Source organism: Hyperoodon ampullatus (genome assembly GCF_949752795.1).
Source record: "Hyperoodon ampullatus genome assembly, chromosome: 20".
NCBI lineage: Eukaryota > Metazoa > Chordata > Mammalia > Artiodactyla > Ziphiidae > Hyperoodon > Hyperoodon ampullatus.
The window spans coordinates 9,283,854-9,304,990 of NC_136933.1; the positions used below are offsets into that span (position 1 = coordinate 9,283,854).

Sequence of the window (21,137 nt, forward strand, 5' to 3'; positions counted from 1 at the left end):
GCAGTGTCGATGAAGCAGAAGATAATACATCTCAAGTGTAAATATGACTGGGTCTCCCGAATCTTCAGCCTCAGCAATCCCTACCCATCAAGTACATTTCAGTTTCCCCTAGGCAGCAAACAACACTCTACATGGTCATATCTTTTTCAGCTGCATTCCTCATCACTCTTCCTTTCATATTTTGTTCTGATTTGCTTAGTTCCAAAATATGTGATGCTATTTATTTTTTTACTTATTTATTTTTTAATTAATTTATTTCTGGCTGCCTTGGGTGTTAGTTGCTGCATGTGGGATCTTCTGTTGCGGCGTGCGGGGGTCTCTCTCTAGCTGTTGTGCGCAGGGTCCAGAGTGCGTGGGGTCTGTAGTTGTGGCGCACGGGCTTAGTTGCCCTGCGGCATGTGGAATCTTAGTTCCCTGGCCAGGGGATTGAGCCCGCATAACCTGCATTGGAAGGCGGATTGTTATGGAACACCAGGGAAGTCCCTATGTGATGCTACTTATACCTCTGTGCCTTTGCACATTCTGTTCCCTTTGATTGGAATGTGCTTTACTCTCTTTCAGGTTTTAAGTCAATTGTCACTTCCTCTCTGAAACCTTCCCTGAGCCTTTACCCAGGGTTCATCCCTTCACTCCTGGTTAATATTTGGGTATCTTTGTCACCACATGTAGCACACTGCAATATCATCATTCATTTAACTGGGTTTGCTTTTTGGGGTTTCATCTATTATGGTATGAAGTGGCTCTAGTTTTCCTAGTAGTCACTCTAATAGTTGTGCTTCATGGAATTGTCCATGGTAGCAGGGTATCCTGAAGATATTTAATTTTGAGTCCATAACTTTTCAGTAACATCGAATTATTAAAATTGTTTTTTGGACTGATTTTTGTTCATTTAAAAACTTTAATCTCACATCTGATTCCAAATTCCACCCCCAGTAGCCATGCACATGGACACATCTGTGCCCACACACTCAGGCATATTTGCATGAACACACACAAGGTTCTAGCTACTGGGTCTGAAGCAGACAACTTGCTCCCTCATGCATTCCCTCTTCCACGAGCTTATCTCTGTGGCATTATGGCAGAGAAAAGGAAAATATACACCATCTCCTACTTAACTGTGGCGTATTTTTCTTGGATGGCTTAAGTTTCTTAAGATAATCCTTAATGAATTCAGTATAAATAGGTGATGACTCCAAAAGGCCTCACTGACAGAGGGTGCAGGTGACTGGATTGCAAACAGTTAACCCTAAGCATCTGTTGTTCCTTGTGTGTTTCAGGTACACCTGCCAACCAGCCCCCAGCTGGCAGCATCTTTACCTGCTCTCTGAGCCCCTCTTCCTGTCACTGAGGTGGCCTCTGGCAAACCTGTTTTCCATCTCACTTAATCTCTCTGGCTCCCACTTCCTGGCCTAGGTTCATCTTCTCTACCTCTTGGGAATATGGGGAATTGGAAATTACAGAAATGCTCTTTGCCCCTCTCTCCTGGACTTTGGCAGCATACCCTCTCTTCTCAAAGCTTTTAATTTTTTCCTTCTTCCCTGGAAGCATTGAACAAGTCAACAAACTGATAAACAATGAGAAAATCAGTTATCAATATTCATTTCCTGCAGATGGCCAGAATTTTATGAGTAGTTCACCTGGGGTTACTCTCTTTGGCTTTGGCGAGCAGAGGGACAGCCATCTTTGATCCCCATACTTCTCCAAAATGTGACTTCTTTTTTTCTCTCTTCACGTGCAATTCTTACATCAATAGGGAGGGATAAGGCATGATGTGCAGGTGGGTGGGGGAGTGGTGGTGCCCATTCTGATAAAATGATGCTTCTCTGCAGGTTCCGCAGGGAGGTGGGAAAATTAGACTTGACATTATCCCGGCGAAATCTCTGAAATTAGAGAGATCTTCCAACATATACACAATCTGTCCTCCAACCAACACCTCCACCAGAGTAACCTCCTTACATATAAGGGGTCCTATTTTTCTTGGTTCACAGTACTGAGTACATTTGGTCCTTGTCACTGACTGAACTGAGCTCGTAACTCTTGCAGTGAGAAGGTGTAGTATTCTTTTGTTGCTGTTTTTTGCCTGAGCTGCTGTAGGATGGCTTGAGACATAACCTAGTGGGTAAGTCCTCTAAGCTGGAGAAGGCAAACAGATGCAAATCATCCCAGAGGTTTTGGCCAGGTTTCCTCCCTGCAGTAATGTCCTGAGCAGTCACCTGGTGTCAGGGTAGAGCCAAAGGTAGGTGCCCTTATTTTATGCTCAAGAGGTAAGGTTTTGACTGGGACCACTACACTAATTGCAGCAGCCTGATGGCAGGGGTTTCTTAGCTTCTGTGAAATCAGAGCCCTTGGAGGCTCTGATTCATAAAATATGAACTCAGTTAACAAAATATGAACTCAGTTTCATATTTTCCTGGGATGGGTGCTTTCAGAATGGTCTCAAATGTCTGCTTTGACATAAAGAGTAGTTTACTAGAAACAGATTCATTTCATTAAAACCATTTTTACAAGTAGAATGGCCATACATGTTTTCTTTTTAGCCTTCTAGAAATGAGGTCCTCCCAAACAGCCTAAGGACATTTCTGAGTGCTTGTATCCTCTATCAGGCATGGTATGTGAGCAAGTGTGTGTTTATAATTTTGTTTTTGTGTGTGTCATTCTTGCAACCATGGAGGAAAGGCCACATGAAGCCATTCCATAGAAGTAGCTACAGTGCAGTGTGGTGCTGAATGGTGAGCCTGTTACCAGAGAAGAAATTGTCTACTCTCTTCCATCTCAGGCCTACTTTTTCTGTCTTTCTAGTCTTGTAATTGGTCTTATTTCATGCTTTGCTATCAAAGATATTGCACCATCAAGGCACCACGCCCCACAAAAGTTAATGTTTCCTAACACCAGCATGTCTGCCTTCCCACTCTGCACCCCAAGATGTACCCAGTGGGAAGACCATACCATTTGAGAGAAAATAAAAGCACGGTAGAAAAACAGTGGTTGAAATACTCCATCTGGGTTGAGCCCAAATTCCAAATATGTGTCCTTTTGTAAATTCTTCAGTAAGATTACATTTCCAACTCTAGTCTAAGCATTTGGTCAGGAATATCCACATGACAGTGGAACTGGAAAAAGAAATGAATGTTTGCCTTTGGTTTCATTTTATTGCTTCTCAGAAGAAAGCTCCATATAGTAATGTTCTGGTCCATTTCTCTACTCACCAACCATGGGTAGGAAGGGGGGTACAAAACGAGAGCTGGGAATGGGTAGTAGGAAGATTAAGTACATCCGTATCATTTTCTTATTGGGGTGTATGTGGGGGAAATCTCTGAAAGGAGACAATTGATTTTTTAATCCTCTTGTTTAAACACCTTAATTTAAAAATTTTTTTTATTGGAGTATAGTTGATTTACAGTGTTGTTTCAGGTGTACAGTACAGTGAAATCAGTTATACATCTATCCAGTCTTTTTAAGACTCTTTTCCCATGTAGGTCATTACAGAGCACTGAGAAGCGTTCCCGGCGCTCTACAGTAGGTCCTTACTAGTCAATCTATTTTATACGTAGTCGTGTGTACATGTCAATCCCAGTCTCCCAATTTATCCCCCTCTGTCCCCTCTGGGTTCCGTAAGTATGTTTTCTACATCTGTGACTCTGTTTCTCTTTTGTAGATTAAAAAAAAATGGTACAAATGAACTTTTTTTTAGATTCCACGTATAAGTGATATCATCAGGTATTTGTCTTTCTCCGTCTGACTTACTTCACTTGGTATGATCATCTCTAGGTCCATCCATGTTGCTGCAAATGGCATTATTTCACTCTTTTTTATGGCTGAGTAGTATTCCATTGTGTGTGTATGACATCTTTATCCATTCCTCTGACACTTAGGTTGTTTCCATGTCTTGGATGTTGTACTGCAATGAACACTGGGGGTGCATGTATCTTTTCAAATTATGGTTTTCTCTGGATATATGCCCAGGAGTGGGATTGCTGGATCATAGGGTAGTTGATTTAAACACCCTTTTTAAATAAAAGTTACCAAAACCTGTTTAGAGAGGATGAAAAATCCACATCCCCCCAAAGCTCCTGAAGAAATGTTAGAAAGAAAAGACACAAATTCTTTCAAATTAAAGTTTGGGAAAAGAGGCAGCCTCGTTGAGAGTGATCACTGCTGGTTTCCTGCCCTCCAAAGCCGTCTTTGATAAAGGCGGCCACATTTGGCATTGACTTAGGATTCTCCTGGATCAAGTGTATTTAAGAAGCTAAGGGCCTCTCACCAGCAAATACTTCTGGCAGCTCCAAGTTTATGCCATTGCCTTTCGGTGAGGCTACTCTAGCTTGTGCCATCACGAAGCATCCTCTATTTTGTGAGTGAAGCAGTGCCTGAAACTTAACCTTCTGTCTCTCTGTGGCTGGGCCTGGGGTAGAGTTGGAAGGAAGCTGCTTAAGGCAATATTCGGGCATCAGAGTGACTTCAAAGCAGAGAATAAATGCTTGGATTTGATACCTATACCCCAGTGTTCATAGCAGCACTATTTACAACATCCAAGACATGGAAGCAACCCAGTGTCCATCAATAGACAGATGGATAAAGAGGGATGTGGTACATATATACAATGGAATATTCCTCAGCTATAAAAAAGAATGAAATGTTACCATTTGTAGCAATATGGATGGACCTAGAGATTATCATACTGAGTGAAGTCAAAGACAAATATTATATCACTTATATGTGGAATCTAAAATAATGGATTTATTTATGAAACAGACTCACAGATATAGAAAACAAACTTATGGTTACCAAAGGGGAAAGCTAGGGGGAGGGATTAATAGATAAACGACAAGGATTTACTGTCTAGCAAAGGGAGCTACATTCAGTATCCTGTAATAACCTATAATGGAAAAGAATCTGAAAAAATATATGTATAACTGAATCACTTTGCTGTACACCTGAAACTAACATTTTAAGTCAACTATACCTCACTTAAAAATAAAAAAGCCTGGATTTACCTACAGTTCTATACCCCCTTCCTACTTTACACTGTATAAATCCTGGAAAATGTATCCTGGAGCTGGAAATCACTGAGTTAATAACCCTTATATACCTTTCTTTGTCTGGTGAATTTCTACTGATCTTTTAGCCACCTTCCTTCCCTAGAATCTATCCTTAGAATAGATTAAGGGCCTCCTCTATTCTTCCCATTGTTTTCTATGAAATCCTCTATTGCAATGTCATTCCACATTGAAGTATAAAGTTATTGTCTTTGCCAACTCTGGGCCCCATTCTGTATGTTTCACGGTGTATTTCCATTATTAGGCATAAGCCCCATCTCTCATCAAACATGTCTTACTGGACTCAAGAATAATACACTTAATTATTCCTTAAAGTGGGGAGTCAGACGTAGTCTAAAAATACATTATTAGTCAGAAACTTTTGTTTTGGTACCCAGTCCACCTAGGCAAACCTACTAACTTTGTTTTGATCTTCATTTTCAAATCTACAAAATTAGGGTAATTATTATTACTTACCACAGCAGGATGGCTGAGAAGATTAAAGGAAATATTGTAGGTAGAATACTTTATCAAATTTAAATGTATCAATTTGGTGTTCTTACTTTATCTTTCAAATTGTAGTATCACTGTATATCCTGCAATCCTACAACATCCCTATGAGGTAGGTACCTACTATTGTTTTTCAGATGAGGACACAGAGTCAAGGAGCTTCATTAACTTACCTAAGGTCACATGAATAAAACCAGTGAGTCTTAAGTCTGAACCCAGAGCTCAGATGCCTGAGTGCATACTCTTAGCCCCTGAACTCAAATGTCTCCTAACATCATGTCCACTAAGTTTCAGCACTGAGGTGACACCTGTTTCCAGACCTTTTTCTCTCAACTATGATGATGTAACAACAGCCAGTTACCTCTGTAGATGTCTAAGAAATGCTCAGCTTGATGCTGCCTTCCGGTCCTGCCTAATTCTCGGTGCTCTTCCAGAGCGATTCCAGGGGCCAAACCTTGGAATGCAACGTCAGAAAGCTGTTTCCCTAAAGTCTCCGACGTCAAGGAGAGGTGGCATCCTTTAGTCCGTGAGCACCGGAATTGGAGTCAGATGTCCTGAAGTCAAATCCCAGCTCACCGGTCGGTAACAGGCCTTCGCAAAGCAGCCTCACTTCTTCGAACCTTCATTTTTTAGATCTTTTTTTCCTCATCTCAAAAATTGGTACAAAATCCCCTTCTTTTGAACATAACTGGGGAGCTTAAATGAGTTAAGCACATGAGAGCACCTTTGCAAGTTATACTGAAACAGAGGTAAGTAATGACTTTTCCAAGGATGCGAAGTCCCCTTCTAGTGAACCATGTAGGGTGTATATATGTACAAAAAGCCAACAGAGTTAATTCCCTCGGCATTATAACCAACCAAAAGTCCAGATTGCTGGAGGAGGTTAGAAAAGATTCATTAGGATGGTTGTTCAAGTCTGAGAGTGTAGACAAAGCAGGGACATTGAGGAAGGTACAGTGTCCTCTTAGACTTCCCACGTATGCAAGTAGGACGTCCCAAGAGAGACAGGGTGCATTCAATTCAAACAATGAACAACCTCCCTTGAAACTTACCAGAATATTAAATATATCCATCTGAGACTATTTGAATACAGGGGCTTGAGTCTGTGGTTACCTCCACACACCCCTACCCCTGGAAATCTGGTACAGAGTTCAGATCCTTGATATCCATTATGGTTCCACTAAATCATCACCCTGCTACACCAGGGGTGTGTAACTCAGAAAGGAGCAACAGAAATAAATCAACAACAGCCTTTCAACACAGCATAAAGATGGTGTTCAGAGAGTCCTGCTGTAATTCTGTGTGTGTGGAGGTGATGGAGACTCAGAAAACTCAGTTCTCACACCTGTGACCCAAGAGGGAGGAAACTCAGATGGCTCTAGAGGAAAAGGTGAAAGAGTCAGAGCAGTGCTATGCCAGCTCCACGAACTTTGAGGAAATGGGCCTTAATCTGGACACAAGTTCAGAATGACAGAATGAGATGGAAATGGGTTTACAAGTGGCCTTACAAAGCAAAGATGGCACTGAAGAGCTATATCAGTTGTCTTCTCCTGATTCATCACAGGACTAAAAGCAGAACTCAGATGCAAGCAGCCTCCTGGCAAGGATGGAAAAAAAAAAATGTACCTGAGCTTTAGAAAAAGTAACTAAAAGGCATTTACTATTTTTAGTGTTTTTGTAAGTATGCAGTTTGGAGCTCCTTGAAAAGGAGTGAGACTAGCCAAGGAAGCTAAGTGGGCTGTAGTCTAGTGGTGTGAAGTAGGAACATCTGGGAAGGTTTCAGTAACATGGAAAAAAATGTGTGCATTCTACAATTTTACTTCATCCTCTGTTAAACAGAGAACTACACGCTTACTTCATAGATCTGAAGCCTTGGATGAACTCTTCTTGTTTCCATCCACCTTCCTGAAGAGCAGCAATGAACCTGTGCCTCAGATACAGATGGATAAACCAAACTGATTAACATGGAACTTACAAAGCTTAGCAGGGGTTGATCCCAAGAGGCCAAAGCCGCCTTTCAAAGTCTTTGAGCTCTGGTGTTTTTTTATGTATTTCTCTTTCTTATTTTTCAACTACAGGATGTCCCAAGTAATATTTCCCTCATTTTTGAGCCATTTAATGTAAGTCCCTGTATGTTTGATGCCTTTGGACACATTCTAGCTCTGACCTCCTAAAAAGAAAGTTCTAGTAAGAGATGGGGATTGAGGTGAGCTGTGCATTAGGTGCCTTTGAAAATATGGATGAGCCCTAGGCTGGTTCTTGCATAATGAGGTGAAAGACCCTGGGGGTGGGTTTGAGAGGAAGGAGCTGAACACAGGCTCCGTGGACTCATTACTTCTAAACCACTAAGGGAGCAGGATGCAGCAGGGAGGAGGGTTTGCAGGAGGCCATGATTTTCAGGCAAGGTTGACTGGATTCTGCCTCAAACTTGATTTTTGAAGGGTGATGCATTTAAAAGCATATGTATAATTGACCATGACCTCAATTTTGAACAGGTACAGTTGCTTAAATAAATCCACCAAAGGGAGAAAAATGAGGTGACTTTGTTCCAGAGAACTCCATTTTTAGGGCTGCTTAGTTGAGAGTTTGAATAAAACCTCTTGCCCTTTTTGCCAAGTGGAGATATTTAAACACTGGCATGTTTTCAGGTGCACAGGTAAAGGACCTAGGTCTACAGAACTGAGGAAATAACATAAGAGCCCGACATAGCACAGCTTATGTGCAAATCCTCTGAAAGTCTCCCCAGCAACCAACTAGCAGAGCCTTTTCTTCCATTTTTTCTCAAGCACCGTAGAGCAGAAAGTTAAAACCACTGGTTACCAACAAATCCTCTTATGGAGATAGCTATCAAGGTCTGTTCAAACCATCTGTTTCTCTGACTGTTTTTCCTTTCAGTGTTTTTCCTTCGTGTGTGTATTTTTTTTTTGCTAAGAATGACAAAATCTATTCTAAAATAACCAAGATGTTATGACTGAAAATGCCAGAGGTATATAGACCCAGTTTATAAGAGAAATTGCTTTCTCAAGAGGAGTTTGGTTTATTTTGTGTGGAGGCAGGCAACATTTCTACAAATATTATAGTTGCACTAGGAAAATAACCAACTACTTTCATTAAGAGTATGCAGCAAGATTTGTATTTGTTCATGTAATTGAGTTTAATGCTGCTGAAATTTGTCAGACCTGAAAGCTACTGAAGTATAGACTATTTTTTTCTTTGAGGAAAATTGCCTAAGAAATTGTCTCTCGGCTTTAGGGCAGGTCTTCTGTTGATATTAAAAGGTCACAGGTCAGTTATTCTCTGCATTTTCATAATGTGTAGCATCAAAGGGTACCTCCAGGGATGATATTTTCTTCTTTTGAGAGGGAGGCTCTGTGACGCAGTCACTGTTTGTGGAGAGACCCTGATTATGCCTTGCCTATGGATTTACTGTTTCAGTGTCTGCTGTCTAGATGTTGGTGACTTGGGTTAGCTGCCTAAAAAATGGACAGCCAACAGTTTTGCAACTAGTTTTTCCCTCTGTATAGTCAAGTAGTTCACTGTCTCACCCACACACCACCGTGTCACATTATCTTAATAACTTCAGATTTTCTGCAGAAGTTCCATTTCATACTTAAGATCTCATTAATATGCCATCCTTGTCTCTTACCTGGGTTCACCTTGGTTGATGGACATGTAAATCTCCCAAGAATTCTCCTCCGGGATGGCACCATGTGGTATCAGTAAACTCACCCCTGAAACAGAAAAAGCCAAGAAATCATTTGTAGATTCTCCAATTATCCTGAAGCACCTCAGCTGAACAGCTTACAGCTGCTCTCAAAGAGGGACCACCTCACAGCACTTTATGAAATTCCAATCCTGGCAGACATTGTTTCCTAAAGTGACATAAAGAACTGCATATTAGTCAACTGTGTACTCAAATTAGATTTTTTTTTGTGTGTGTGGTATGCGGGCCTCTCACTGTTGTGGCCTCTCCTGTTGTGGAGCACAGGCTCTGGACGCGAAAGCTCAGCGGCCATGGCTCATGGGCCCAGCCGCTCCGTGGCATGTGGGATCTTCCCGGACCGGGGCACGAACCTGTGTCCCCTGCATCGGCAGGCGGACTCTCAACCACTGCGCCACCAGGGAAGCCCTCAAATTAGATTTTTATTTAAAGTCTTCCTAATGTAAATTGGTGAAGCTATTGTGGAAAGCAATATGGAGGTTCCTCAGAAAACTAAAAATAGAGTTGCCATATGATCCAGCAATCCCATTCCTGGGCATATATCTGGGCAAAACTCTAATTTGAAAAGATATATGCACCCCAGTGTTCACAGCAGCACTATTTACAATAGCCAAGATATAGAAACAACCTAGATGTCCATCGACGGAGGAATGGATAAAAGAAAATGTGGTACATATATACAATGGAATATTACTCAGCCATAAAAAGGAAATAACACCATGTGCAGCAACGTGGATGGACCTAGAGATTATCACACTAAGGAAAGTAAGTCTGACAAACACAAATATATGCTATAACTTATATATGGAATCTAAAATACAACAGAAACAAACCTAGGAAAGAGATTCACAGACATAGAGAACAGACTTGAGGTTGGGGATGGATTGGGAGTTTGGGGTTAGCAGATGTAAATTATTACATATGGAATGGATAAACAACAAGGTTTTCTGTATAGCACAGGGAACTATATTCAATCTCCTGTGATACACATATTTATATTCTTTTCCATTATGGTTTAACTGAATCACTTTGCTGTACAGCAGAAGTTAACACAACATTGTAAGTCAACAATACTTCAATAAAATAAGTTAAAAAAATAGTCTTCCTAGCATTTTAAAAATTCTCTTATAAGATTTGGTGTCCTGAGACCTGGCACTATCAAACATATCTGACAACATATGAGTTTATCAGTTAATCGACTCTAAAATTTCAAAAGGTACTTCTCTGTCTCTATCCATTCATTTCCTGAAAAGGTATCTGGGATGATGCGGGAGCCATCTAACATTTTGCTAGAGCCTGGTGTGTAACTGTCTTCTAAATGGTGCATCTTGAAGTCAGTTTAGGGAGGTGACCAATGGAGTAGTGCATTTTGTCAAGAAAACTGGAGAAGGAAAAAGCATGGATAAGCTTAGGAACTTATAGGTTGTTGTGTAGCCACTATTTGGCCCCATATTTGCAAACAGAAGCTAGAAAAGGTTAAAGGTGACTTAACCATATTCATTCAAGGACAAATTGAAAAAAACTCAGTAGCCTTACTTCAGTAAAATCATATAATGAAGGGAAGGAGGGCACATCACACTGCATTTGAAAATTCCCCTCTTTCCTCCTGAATGCTGTGAACTAAATATTTCACTTTGGCCAAGAGGGAGGAGTCTAGAGCAGGCAGAGATTCTCTTTAATGTACCTTCTTGTTTATAAAAAGAAATGAAATAGAGACACAGTAAGATCTTTACAAAATAAAATCTCAGGGTAGTCTCCTATTCTTTGAATAATGCAGCACTCACCTTTTCTCCTTTCATTAGAGCTAATGTAATCACACAGGAAGCTTTCAGGTTGCTGATGATAATTTAAACCTAGAGATGGCAGGCTTTACCGATATCCTTCTATGTGCCTGTTAGCTGCTATAGAATCAAGGAATGCAAGACTCAGGGCAAAACAAGTTATTTGTGATTCACATTTATGAACATTATTCAGTAAGACGCTAGTTATCATCAGTATCCTTCACTAATACTAAGAATGAGGCCCATTTAAATCTTGCTTACAGCTTTTCTGCAAGGGTATTCATTTATATTCTGGACTCTAATGTCAACAGTAGGAGAACTGTAATTGCATACTTAGTGGCCTCTGATCAGGCTTCTCCTTTAATTGCCCGTTCTTCCTTACATGTAGTTGCCAAATGAAGTGGTCTCCATTACATCCTTCCCTGCTGGGAAGCAGAAGTTGTAATACAGGATATTCAGTGTGTGTGGATGTCAACTTGAATACACACACTAGACATTGTGTATTCTTAGTTTGGCATCGCAGTTTCTCTCTGCTGCCTCTCTTTTAGACTATGATGACAACAGGGACATTTGGACCCTATTTTTTAGACACAGAAAAGCACAAGAGGTTATCATCAAGAAATAATGCCCTCTTAGGCAATTAACCCAAAATAAGAGTTTTGTTGTGCTCCTGTTTCCCATTTTTCTTTTCCTTTTTTCCCCTTGATTGGGGTATAATTCACATGCTTAAAAATGGATCCATGTTAGGTATACGAATTGATGAGTTTTGGGGCAAATGTATACTCTCATGTAACCACCATCGAGATCAAGATACAGAACATTTCCACTGCCTCAGAAAGTTCCCTCATGCCCTTGAGAAGTCAGTTTGATCGCCAGCCCAAATGATCATTTATTTGCCTTCTGACATGTTGATTAGTTTGTCTTTTCTATAGCACAATGCCTGGCAGAGAGTAAGCGCTCAAAAAATAAATCATGACTATATGAACAAGATTCAATATTTTGAGGGGAAAAAAAAAAAAGCCAGGCTTTGAGACATGCTGTCTTCTGCAGACAAGCAGGGCCTGACAATCAACTCCCAGATGGAGTCAGAATAAATATGCGTGCGGACTTTTGAGAAAGGGCTGTTTGTAGAGCAGATCCTACCACATTCCTTTGAAGTCAGCTTAATTCTTGTGTTTACAATGAAACATTATTCAGAATACTCCTAAATTCAACCTGAATGTATGGGATCATTGGAGCTTTAAACAATTTTACATGATTATCCTTTAAACATACTTCCCTCCCCCCACCCAAACATGTAAGTTGTATATGGCAACTGCAGATAGTCCAATACAGAGGCAAAGGTCATGGGAGGTGGTACTGCTTGCGGCAAGTTACCCCTTATGAAGAATGAATGGCTCTGTAAATGTTTATGCCTGTGGTCCCCTAAAGATGTATCTATTTTCAACATGTCATTCACTAGTTATCTCTGATTAAAGAAAAATATACTCTCCCCCAAACTCCACCTGCTACCCTGACAGCCTTTTTATTTGATAGGACAACAGAGCCACCTGAGTTTTTTAGTTCATGTCTTGCATAATAAATCATTCTGAGTGTGGGGACCACTGCCAGGCACCCCACAATAATTTGGGATGGATGACATTACAACAATTTAATTTCTGTGCCTTGCTTCTTTATACTTTAGCTCCCCAGGGCATATTTTACATTTATGTTCTGCAAATCACAGAGCATATGTTTCAATTCCCCACACTTATTTTTCCTCAAACTCATTCCCAGTGAACAGCTTCAATCTTGTCTAGGGCTTCTTTTTCAGAGCTCTGAAAATGCGCCTTCACAGAGGAACCGTTTGGGAATCATAGAAGACGCTATCAGAACTTTGAGTTTTCAACCCAAGTGCCTCTCAAGTCAGAAGGGAAACAAGAAAAAAAATCTCTTTCATTGTGATTTCATCTCACATTCTTTGACGAACGTTAAACAAACATAGCCAATAAATGGGTGGATCTTGGCACTTCCTCCACGTGTGTGTAAATGTACACACACAGACACACAAGGATGGGAAGAGTGGGCCAATCTATTCAACCAGTAACTACTGAGAGGCACCTAAGTGCCAAGCACTAGGTAAGAAAGTGGAAATCAAAGTATTCAAACTCAACATGCAATTTCATAAAGTTCTGATGTGTATATATATACTCTTCTTTTTGAAAGGGCAGGGTTTGTATCTTTTCCAGATCCCAAACTTGCAATTTACAGATTCTTACAAGAACAGTACCTGTTAATATGGCCGCCTGCTCATGTCCCATCAATCTCCTATCTGCCAAATCTCACCAGGCGGAAGGCATCACGCATTGACACTCAGACATACTTCAACAAATTTTCTTACCACATCCGAGAACACTGACTGAGGAAGATTTAGAGAATTGGAAGTATAGAAAACAAAATCATCATTGGGGCTGTACTGGAGGGCTATTTGCCTGAAATGAAGTTTTTAAGGAAGCAACTGATATAGGAAAACCAAACAATCATCAGCTTGAAACAAATTGCAGGCGCAAGTCACTAAGCTACTTAGATGGTCAGTTAGTGGAATGGTAGCATCAGACTAGTTCTACTACAGAATTCATTGTATAAGAGAAAATGTTTGATATTTTAGGTGGGTTAGTTCTACCCTACAGAGAAATCTGCCAAGGCCCTGCTGGTCCTGACTCAATGCTAGCCAGTTCTTTAACAACACTTGCAGATCTGATAGATTCCCTTTCCTCTCAGCCAACAGTGATGATTCAGAGCACTCCCTAAGTCTCATTGCTCAGAAATTGGAGGAGAGATGGCTCTCTTCCTCCATCCAGTTAGTTAGGTCTTAGATGGCAACTCTGAAGACTAAGCTATAGGTACGGTGTCATTTTCAAAGTGACCTGGGCTGTACACCTTGTCAAAACATCAAGAAAATCTTCCAACTCAAAGGAAGAAAACACCCTTGAGAACTATATGGCCATGGATCTGAAGTCTGAATTCAAAAGAGCAACCCAGTAAGGAACCCTCATCACTGCGCATCATAAAGCAACATTACAGTAAGGTTGACAGACACCGATGGTGTTTATTAGGTCAGTTACTGAGGAAGTTTGAGTGTCACTGCAGTAAATTATCAACTAGTGCGTAAACCATGCTTCGCTATAAAAATGGTATTTTTCAGTCATGTCAAAGAATGTTTTCAGTGCTTCCTGATCATGTTCTAGGAAATATATTTCAAGGGGGCTTAAACTCTGGGGACCACCTGAAGCTTTTGAGCCAATATGGCTGTCAAGCCTAACAGAGCATCTGATGGAGTGTACGGTCCATGCCGAGATGAAGATGGCAAAATCTAATCTCAGTGCTGGTTCTGGTTTGCCATGTAAATCAAGCCAACTTATGGAACCACGGTGTTTGTCGGTCTGACATGGGAACAGTCACCATCTTATAAATGAATCTTACGGGACATCATTATGTAAATATAACACGTTCAAACAAACGCGAGAAAATACACAAACGCACACTTACCACCCACCTGTATTTGGCATTACTAGGCGTCCTCCTAAATGGCCAAAGACTCCAGTGGTCCTCAGTTCTGTTCTTGTAGGAAGTGATGACAGATTTTGGATGTAGGGTGTTTTATTTCTGGGATGCACTGTAGTGAAGCCACGGTTGTTTCCATGGGGAAAAGTCCCGGAATGATTCTTGCCATGGTACTCAGCTCTCTCAGACACACCCAGGGAAACCATGAATGAGCTCTGCACTTTGACTTTGATGTCCGACAAAGGGTTAAAGAGTGAGGACTCCGTCATGAGTTCCTTGTCCAGGGGGTCCTGTAGACAGATGGGCCCACTGTATGTTCGGCTTACTGTTAGGTCTGGTTGCATGGAGGAATTCAAGAGCAGGGAGTTACCTGGTCAAAGAAGATTGATCTGTTACTCAGAAACCGGAAAGCATCACAGTTAGCCCTTTACATCTGCTTCTCCTAACTGCACAACAAAGGCTCGCCAGCTGCTCCGGTCAAGGCTAGCCCTTCAGACCCGCCGTGGGTATCTAAAGCACCTCTAATAGGCTGCTCATGAGTGCCCAGAGCCTTGGAATCAGGAGCTCTGGCTTTCACAGTCAATTCCCTGAATGCCACTGACCAAATGCATCACTTTCCAGAGTTCTTTACATGCTATCATCTTTTCAAAACAAGTATTTCTGGCACTCCACCAGGCAACTCACTCAGGTATGATGGTTTATGGGATTCTTTTAACTGGCAAAGAGAAGCTTCCAAAAAATAAAACAGGAAAAAAAAGCTGTTTTGCAAGCCAGTTTGGAACAAAAGTAACATCTGTTCATTTTAAATGGCAAGAGATGACACAGCGTGGTGACGAGGGGCTGCTGTTTATAACAGCAGGTGGGGTGGGTGCCAGCACGTCTCACGTGGGATTCTGGGCAGTTTCTGGGGCTGGGGGAGGACATGATGTGTCCTCAGAGCAAAAGGGTCAGGGGACTTCTCAAATCGCTCCATGTCTGAGTAGCCAATTGGCTCTAAGAGCATGTATGTCACTCTGAGAGGCAAAGAGGGTACCACACAGGGATAGGAAGACTCAGATTCCACACGGGGAGCATCTTAGAATGGCTTCCTTTCTGACTCAAAACAAATGGAGAAAAATAATCCTTACAAAAACATGAGAAATTGGACTTTCTCATCTATTGGAACTTACCGATATACATATATTTTTGCCAAGTATAAAAAAAGAAATGCTGTGACATTTTCCTGTGATGAAGTAATCTCATTTATTAGTAAATAACAAAATAACCCTCAGTTCCAAACTTCCCACCCATATCAGTCCGTCAATGTGACATCTCAAATTGAAACCCAAACCATATTAAACCATTTTCCTTTGGGGCTTGACAAAACTGTTTCAAGTATGATATTTTTGAAAATGTTGCAATTGCAGGTCATAGTGTATTAGCCTCTATTGTTTTTCCATTTTCATAATTTGTAACAATGCCAGCAGGAAATCTATAACCCTGACTTTTCCCACCTCTTTGTTCTGATGCTCTAAGAATCCAAAATCATAGAGGAGGAGGTTTAAAATGAGATGAAATGACCTTATAGATCTAAAGGCAACTTGATGAGGCATTTCTTTCATGTTTGAGGCTCTTGTGCTAAGACACAGACATAATAAGGAGCTGAGGTTTGTAACAGAACTGCATTGAACTCTCTAGGTACCAGCCTTACCCTGGGTTATGGTTTTCCCAGGCAAGAAGTGGGATTGAAGAACCATCTCACATCTGAAGAGTTTGGAGCCAGATACCCGATACCTGAAAAAGCATGTCTCTGAGTCTCAGGGCTGTTTTGTCTTACCTTCTGGAGTTTAATTTCTGGCTACTTTTAAAAGACCCTCCTATCTTATGTAAAGCCAAGAAGCAAAAAACATTTCCTGGAGTTAGACTCAAGTCTAAAATGCTTGATTATCATAATATATACATATGACAGAGTCAACGGTTGAAGAAAGTTGGCAGCCAACTTGATTCCAGTTTGATCGGGGACAATCCCTCAGTGACCCCAAGTTCTTCCTTGGATGTCCTTTGAGGTCCCTCTACATATGACATTCTATTTAAGCCTCACCGTTCACCTTGCTGGGGCTCCAGCCATATTTGTTCAGGAAGGGATGTCACTGAGACAACAGAGCATCAGTGTACGGTGTAGCCTCACCATGAACATGGGGGAGAGTAGAATTTTAATAAAGGGTTTCTGCTTATATCACTAGTTTTGTGAATTCTTGGTCAAAGAAAATGGTGAAGTACGTTTGGAAAGGCTACATCCTCTCCTAGAAATTCACAGTGCACGTACAGCCTGAGAAGCGTCACGGTAACGAGATGTGTTTCAACTTATCCAAGTCAGCCTTCCCCAAACGTTCAGGTCAGGGAACTTCTCAACCTCTCACATGCTGCCTGGTGCTCCAGGGAACTCACTGGTGTCCTATACCAAGGTAAGAGGAAACAACTGGCTTCTAGAACGATACTCACTGCATTTACTGAGTCCCTTCCATAAGCCAAGGGTGTATGACCCATGTTATTCCAGGTGGTTTCATCCTTACAAGAACCTTCTGAGATAGATGTTAGTATCCCTACTTTATAGCTGTAAGAATTGAGGCTGAGAGAGAATAATTGATTAACTAGGTCCTACAGCAATTCTGGATTCAAGTCTATCTGATTTCAAAGGCTCTGAAGTTGTGCACAAAGCTGCCTCTCACACTATTGTATAGTCTCTATTTTTCAAGTGTTAGGGTCAAAGACATTGATATCTTATGATTTGATGGAAATACAATTCTAGTTTCTTACACACTTAAAAAGATCAGTTCTTGGGCTTCCATGGTGGCACAGTGGTTAAGAATCCACCTGCCAATGAAGGGGACATGGGTTCGAGCCCTGGTCCGGGAAGATCCCACATGCCCTGGAGCAACTAAGCCTGTGCGCCACAACTACTGAGCGTGCGCTCTAGAGCCCACGAGCCACAACTACTGAGCCTGCATGCCACAACCACTGAAGCCCACGTGCCTAGAGCCCGTGCTCCGCAAGAGAAGCCACTGCAATGAGAAGCCCGCGCACCGCAACGAGAGAAAGCCCACGCGCAGCAACCAAGACCCAACGCAGCCCAAAATAAAAATAAATAAATAAATAAATAAATAAATAATAAAGATCAGTTCTTCATTGATTTCGAATTAAATCCTATATACTAAGCTCTATACCCACATTGAGGGTATGTGTTCTCATCTGAGGTCAACCAGACTCAGACCCGGACCTGAAGCCGAGGTGCCAGAAGTGAGTGGTGAGCAGTCACGCATCCTGTCTCTCCCGGCCATCTCCCAAGTTCTAGTCTGCTTGGGTTCCTGCTTCGCCACCCTGTCCCTACTCCATCACTGCCAAGCAGTGAGACTTCTTGTCGTGCGCTGCAGGTGCTACTGACAAGCAAGCAGTGAACAGAGATAAAAGTGACAACATTGACCACGAGGGTCGAGGTAGACAACGTCATCTACGGAAGCGAGACAATTTCATTTTGCAAAATAACAGCCATCCGTCTCACCCCCATCTCCCTATCAAGGATAGAGCGGTTCGGATAAGAGAATTAAATGACTGTGGTTCAAAAATGAGCAGTGCCGTAGTGTGACATGATACATTGTCTTTCCCCACAACAAAAGACTGCCTTAACTTGGCAACAGCAGAGTCATTTAGGCTGGGAATTTCATTTTTCCCTGGCTAACTGGCCCATCAGAGATCCTTGAAAATCCTTTTACTTATTTAAAATAGAAGCCACAAAAATAACTCCACCTAATAAGGGGTGTAATAAATATGCCTGGTATAGTCGTTGGCCCTTAGCGTTGAAGAAGCAGTACTTTAGTTAACTAAATATACATCCCCAAAGCAGGCTGGTTAAAATAGAAAGTTGGGTGATCTGAGATAAAATAACTTGTTAGGCTCACTACATATCAAAGATTTAAATGAGATGCCTCATATAAAATGTCGGTAGGAGTAAACCGAGACCCATTGATCCTCACAGCAGCCAAGGACTCAGGCAGACTCCTCCATCGAACCTGGTGTCCTAAGGAGTGAAGACAATTTGGTAGCAGTTCCCAGTGCCAAGAGCTACCCTCACACAGGACCAAAGAGCGCCAGGGTCTTGCGTGAATGTAGTCTATGGTCCTGGGGACGCAGTGTTGGGGGGCCCTATGCCGCTGACCTTGACGGACTGTTTTGAAGTTGAAGGTCTGGAAGCCACCTGTCAATGCAGAAGAGTCGATAACGTCCACGCCGTAGTCACTCTGGCTCCGTCTGTAAAGCGTGATGCCGACGACCAGGACTGTGACGGCCACGACCGCAGCGCCCAAGCCTGAGTACAAAGCGATGTCGCTGGCATTCTCAATGCCTGAAAGACACAAGAGAAATCCTAAATGGCCAACATGGGCACAGGGCCAAAGACCCACCCCGGGACCCAGAATGAAATGCTATCGGAATTTTGGGAGATACTGATCAGACGAAATGACAAATGTAGCTAGCTGCGAGTTGGACTCTCTTTCACACAATAATCATGTTTCTAGAAGACCTTGTATAAATCAAAGGGATGCTAGTCAAATAACGTAACTGCATTAAGGTAGCTCACCACATAATGGAATCTGGAACAGAATCAATTTTGCAAATAATATCATATCTTTCAAGGAAAAACAGGCAACTGCTTAATTTGCTTGTTTTTGGACGTCCTATTGCCCTGCCAAGTATCTTTTTATATTTTTGTTGGAAGACACGAGACCCACGTACAATGACAAAATACAGGTGAGTTGCTCTGCTTGTCTATGACCTGGGGCGCATGCATTCACAGAGAGCGGTCTATGAGTCGAGAGAGGAGACCAGAGCTCACAAGTATGAACTTGAGCTTTGGCACGTCACTCAGTTCATCAGAATAGTGACAGACATCAGGGTATTTACAATCAGGAGTGACTTTCTATTGTGAGATATGAAAAGAGTTTGGTCCCAGGTGCTCTTATGTCCACGGTAAACGTTTTCTGGCACCAATTACATGCTCGACCCTGATCCTTTTTGTGTGGACGAGGACTGGTCTCTAAGAGGGCACATGCTGTTGCTCCCATACCTCTCCTAGTCCATCCTATTGAATGCATGGGCAAAGCAAAAATAAAAGCGTTAGTTTGAATTTAGATGGTGGGTGTCTCCCCATACCCCAAGGTAAGCTGTAGCTGCTTCCCGACCCTTTTGCTAGTTGTACACTGGGTGTGGTTCATTCCGGAAGAGATTCATAACGGCTACTGCAACTCAGCATGGCATTTACCCAAGACCACGTAATCTTAAAAACGTGTAAAAAGGGAAGGTGGCAAGTACTAACTACATAATTGATTTCCCTACAGATTATGCAGTAGGTATACTTAATAGGTCCAAAAGTAATTACTATGTCACCCCTTTTGGGCTTAGCAGATAAAATAAACCCATCATATCTTTACCTTGTAATTGCACGGCACTTACTCTGCATTCACTGCACCCTAATATGGTACTTACGTTACCAACTGAGTAATACTAACCATACAAGTCCATTTATTTTCAACAAAGTTAGTGGACTATAAAATAAGGTGCCACCATTAAAGAGGGAACAAGGAAATCAAGCAGAACCGGTTCAGTAATAGGGCGGTCAACACATAAAAATAATTCGTGAGGAGAAGAACACAGCCATCCCAAAGAACAGTACCTGAAAGGTCAGAGGATTATCAGACACTTTTCATAACCACAACAGCCTGGGAGGTATGGAGAAACAGGGTGTGATTTAGGCTTTAGTTCAACGTCATGATGGACCAAATGGGAGAGGGAGAGGGATGGGGCTTTGGTGGTGGTCTTCCCTAGACACCCAGAACCATGGGGATGATGACTGATACCAACCCCAAATGTCTACCTATGTCATGTGGGGAGAAGGGACGGCAGCTGTCACCCCACTTACAGTCTCACCCTCCCTCTACTCAATTCAGTTCCTTGGAGGGAATCGTTAGAGCAGAGAGAGGACACAACACAACAGGTGCAGCAAGCCAGGGTACCAGGAGCAGTGAGAGAACTTCGGATTGGAACCAATTAGCCTTCCCCCACCCCTCCCCCTCCAGGTCCTTGGGCGCTGCTGACTGATGACACCACCATCTTAAAAGGTGTATCCGGGGAGCAGACACCTGCTCGGCAACGGAGCACACAGAGCAAGAGGCTGACAGTGTCCTGAATGCAGCTGCTCTCTTGCTGAGTTGGCGAAGTAGACACAAAAGCATCTTTAGCTTCCCAGGTACTAAAATAGGACCAGGAGCCAGAGGATGACCAGGGTGAAAGTACTTCTGCTGAAAACGGACATCACTGGACACGAAATCCTGAAACAAAACTAAGTAGCAGGAACAAGCTGTCTTTGTTCCCCTGGATTCCTATCTTGTTCTTTATGTGTCCACCCTCTTGCTACCTAGGGAACCAGAATTCTCTGCCCTCCAGATACAAGTCCTGTTTTAGGAAAGGACCCAAGTTATGCCTTCAGACGGAGGTATGGATGTTGGATATAGCTCG

The 21,137-nt window shown here is 42.1% G+C and overlaps 1 protein-coding gene across 3 annotated transcripts in view; it reads right to left on the reverse strand.

The window, feature by feature from the left end:
* The window catches only part of UNC5D (unc-5 netrin receptor D), a gene marked incomplete at both ends in the record, with an annotated part of 603,454 nt that overhangs the window by 58,400 nt on the left and 523,917 nt on the right, over positions 1-21,137 (reverse strand). For 2 of the 3 annotated variants that reach the window (XM_079726836.1, XM_079726834.1), the window contains 3 exons: positions 9,193-9,277; positions 14,584-14,961; positions 18,784-18,969. In XM_079726836.1, coding sequence (XP_079582962.1) covers positions 9,193-9,277; positions 14,584-14,961; positions 18,784-18,969 — 649 coding nt within the window. Of the gene's footprint in view, positions 1-9,192; positions 9,278-14,583; positions 14,962-18,783; positions 18,970-19,689; positions 19,705-21,137 lie in introns of all 3 variants that reach the window. The other variant, XM_079726835.1, reaches the window with a different exon arrangement.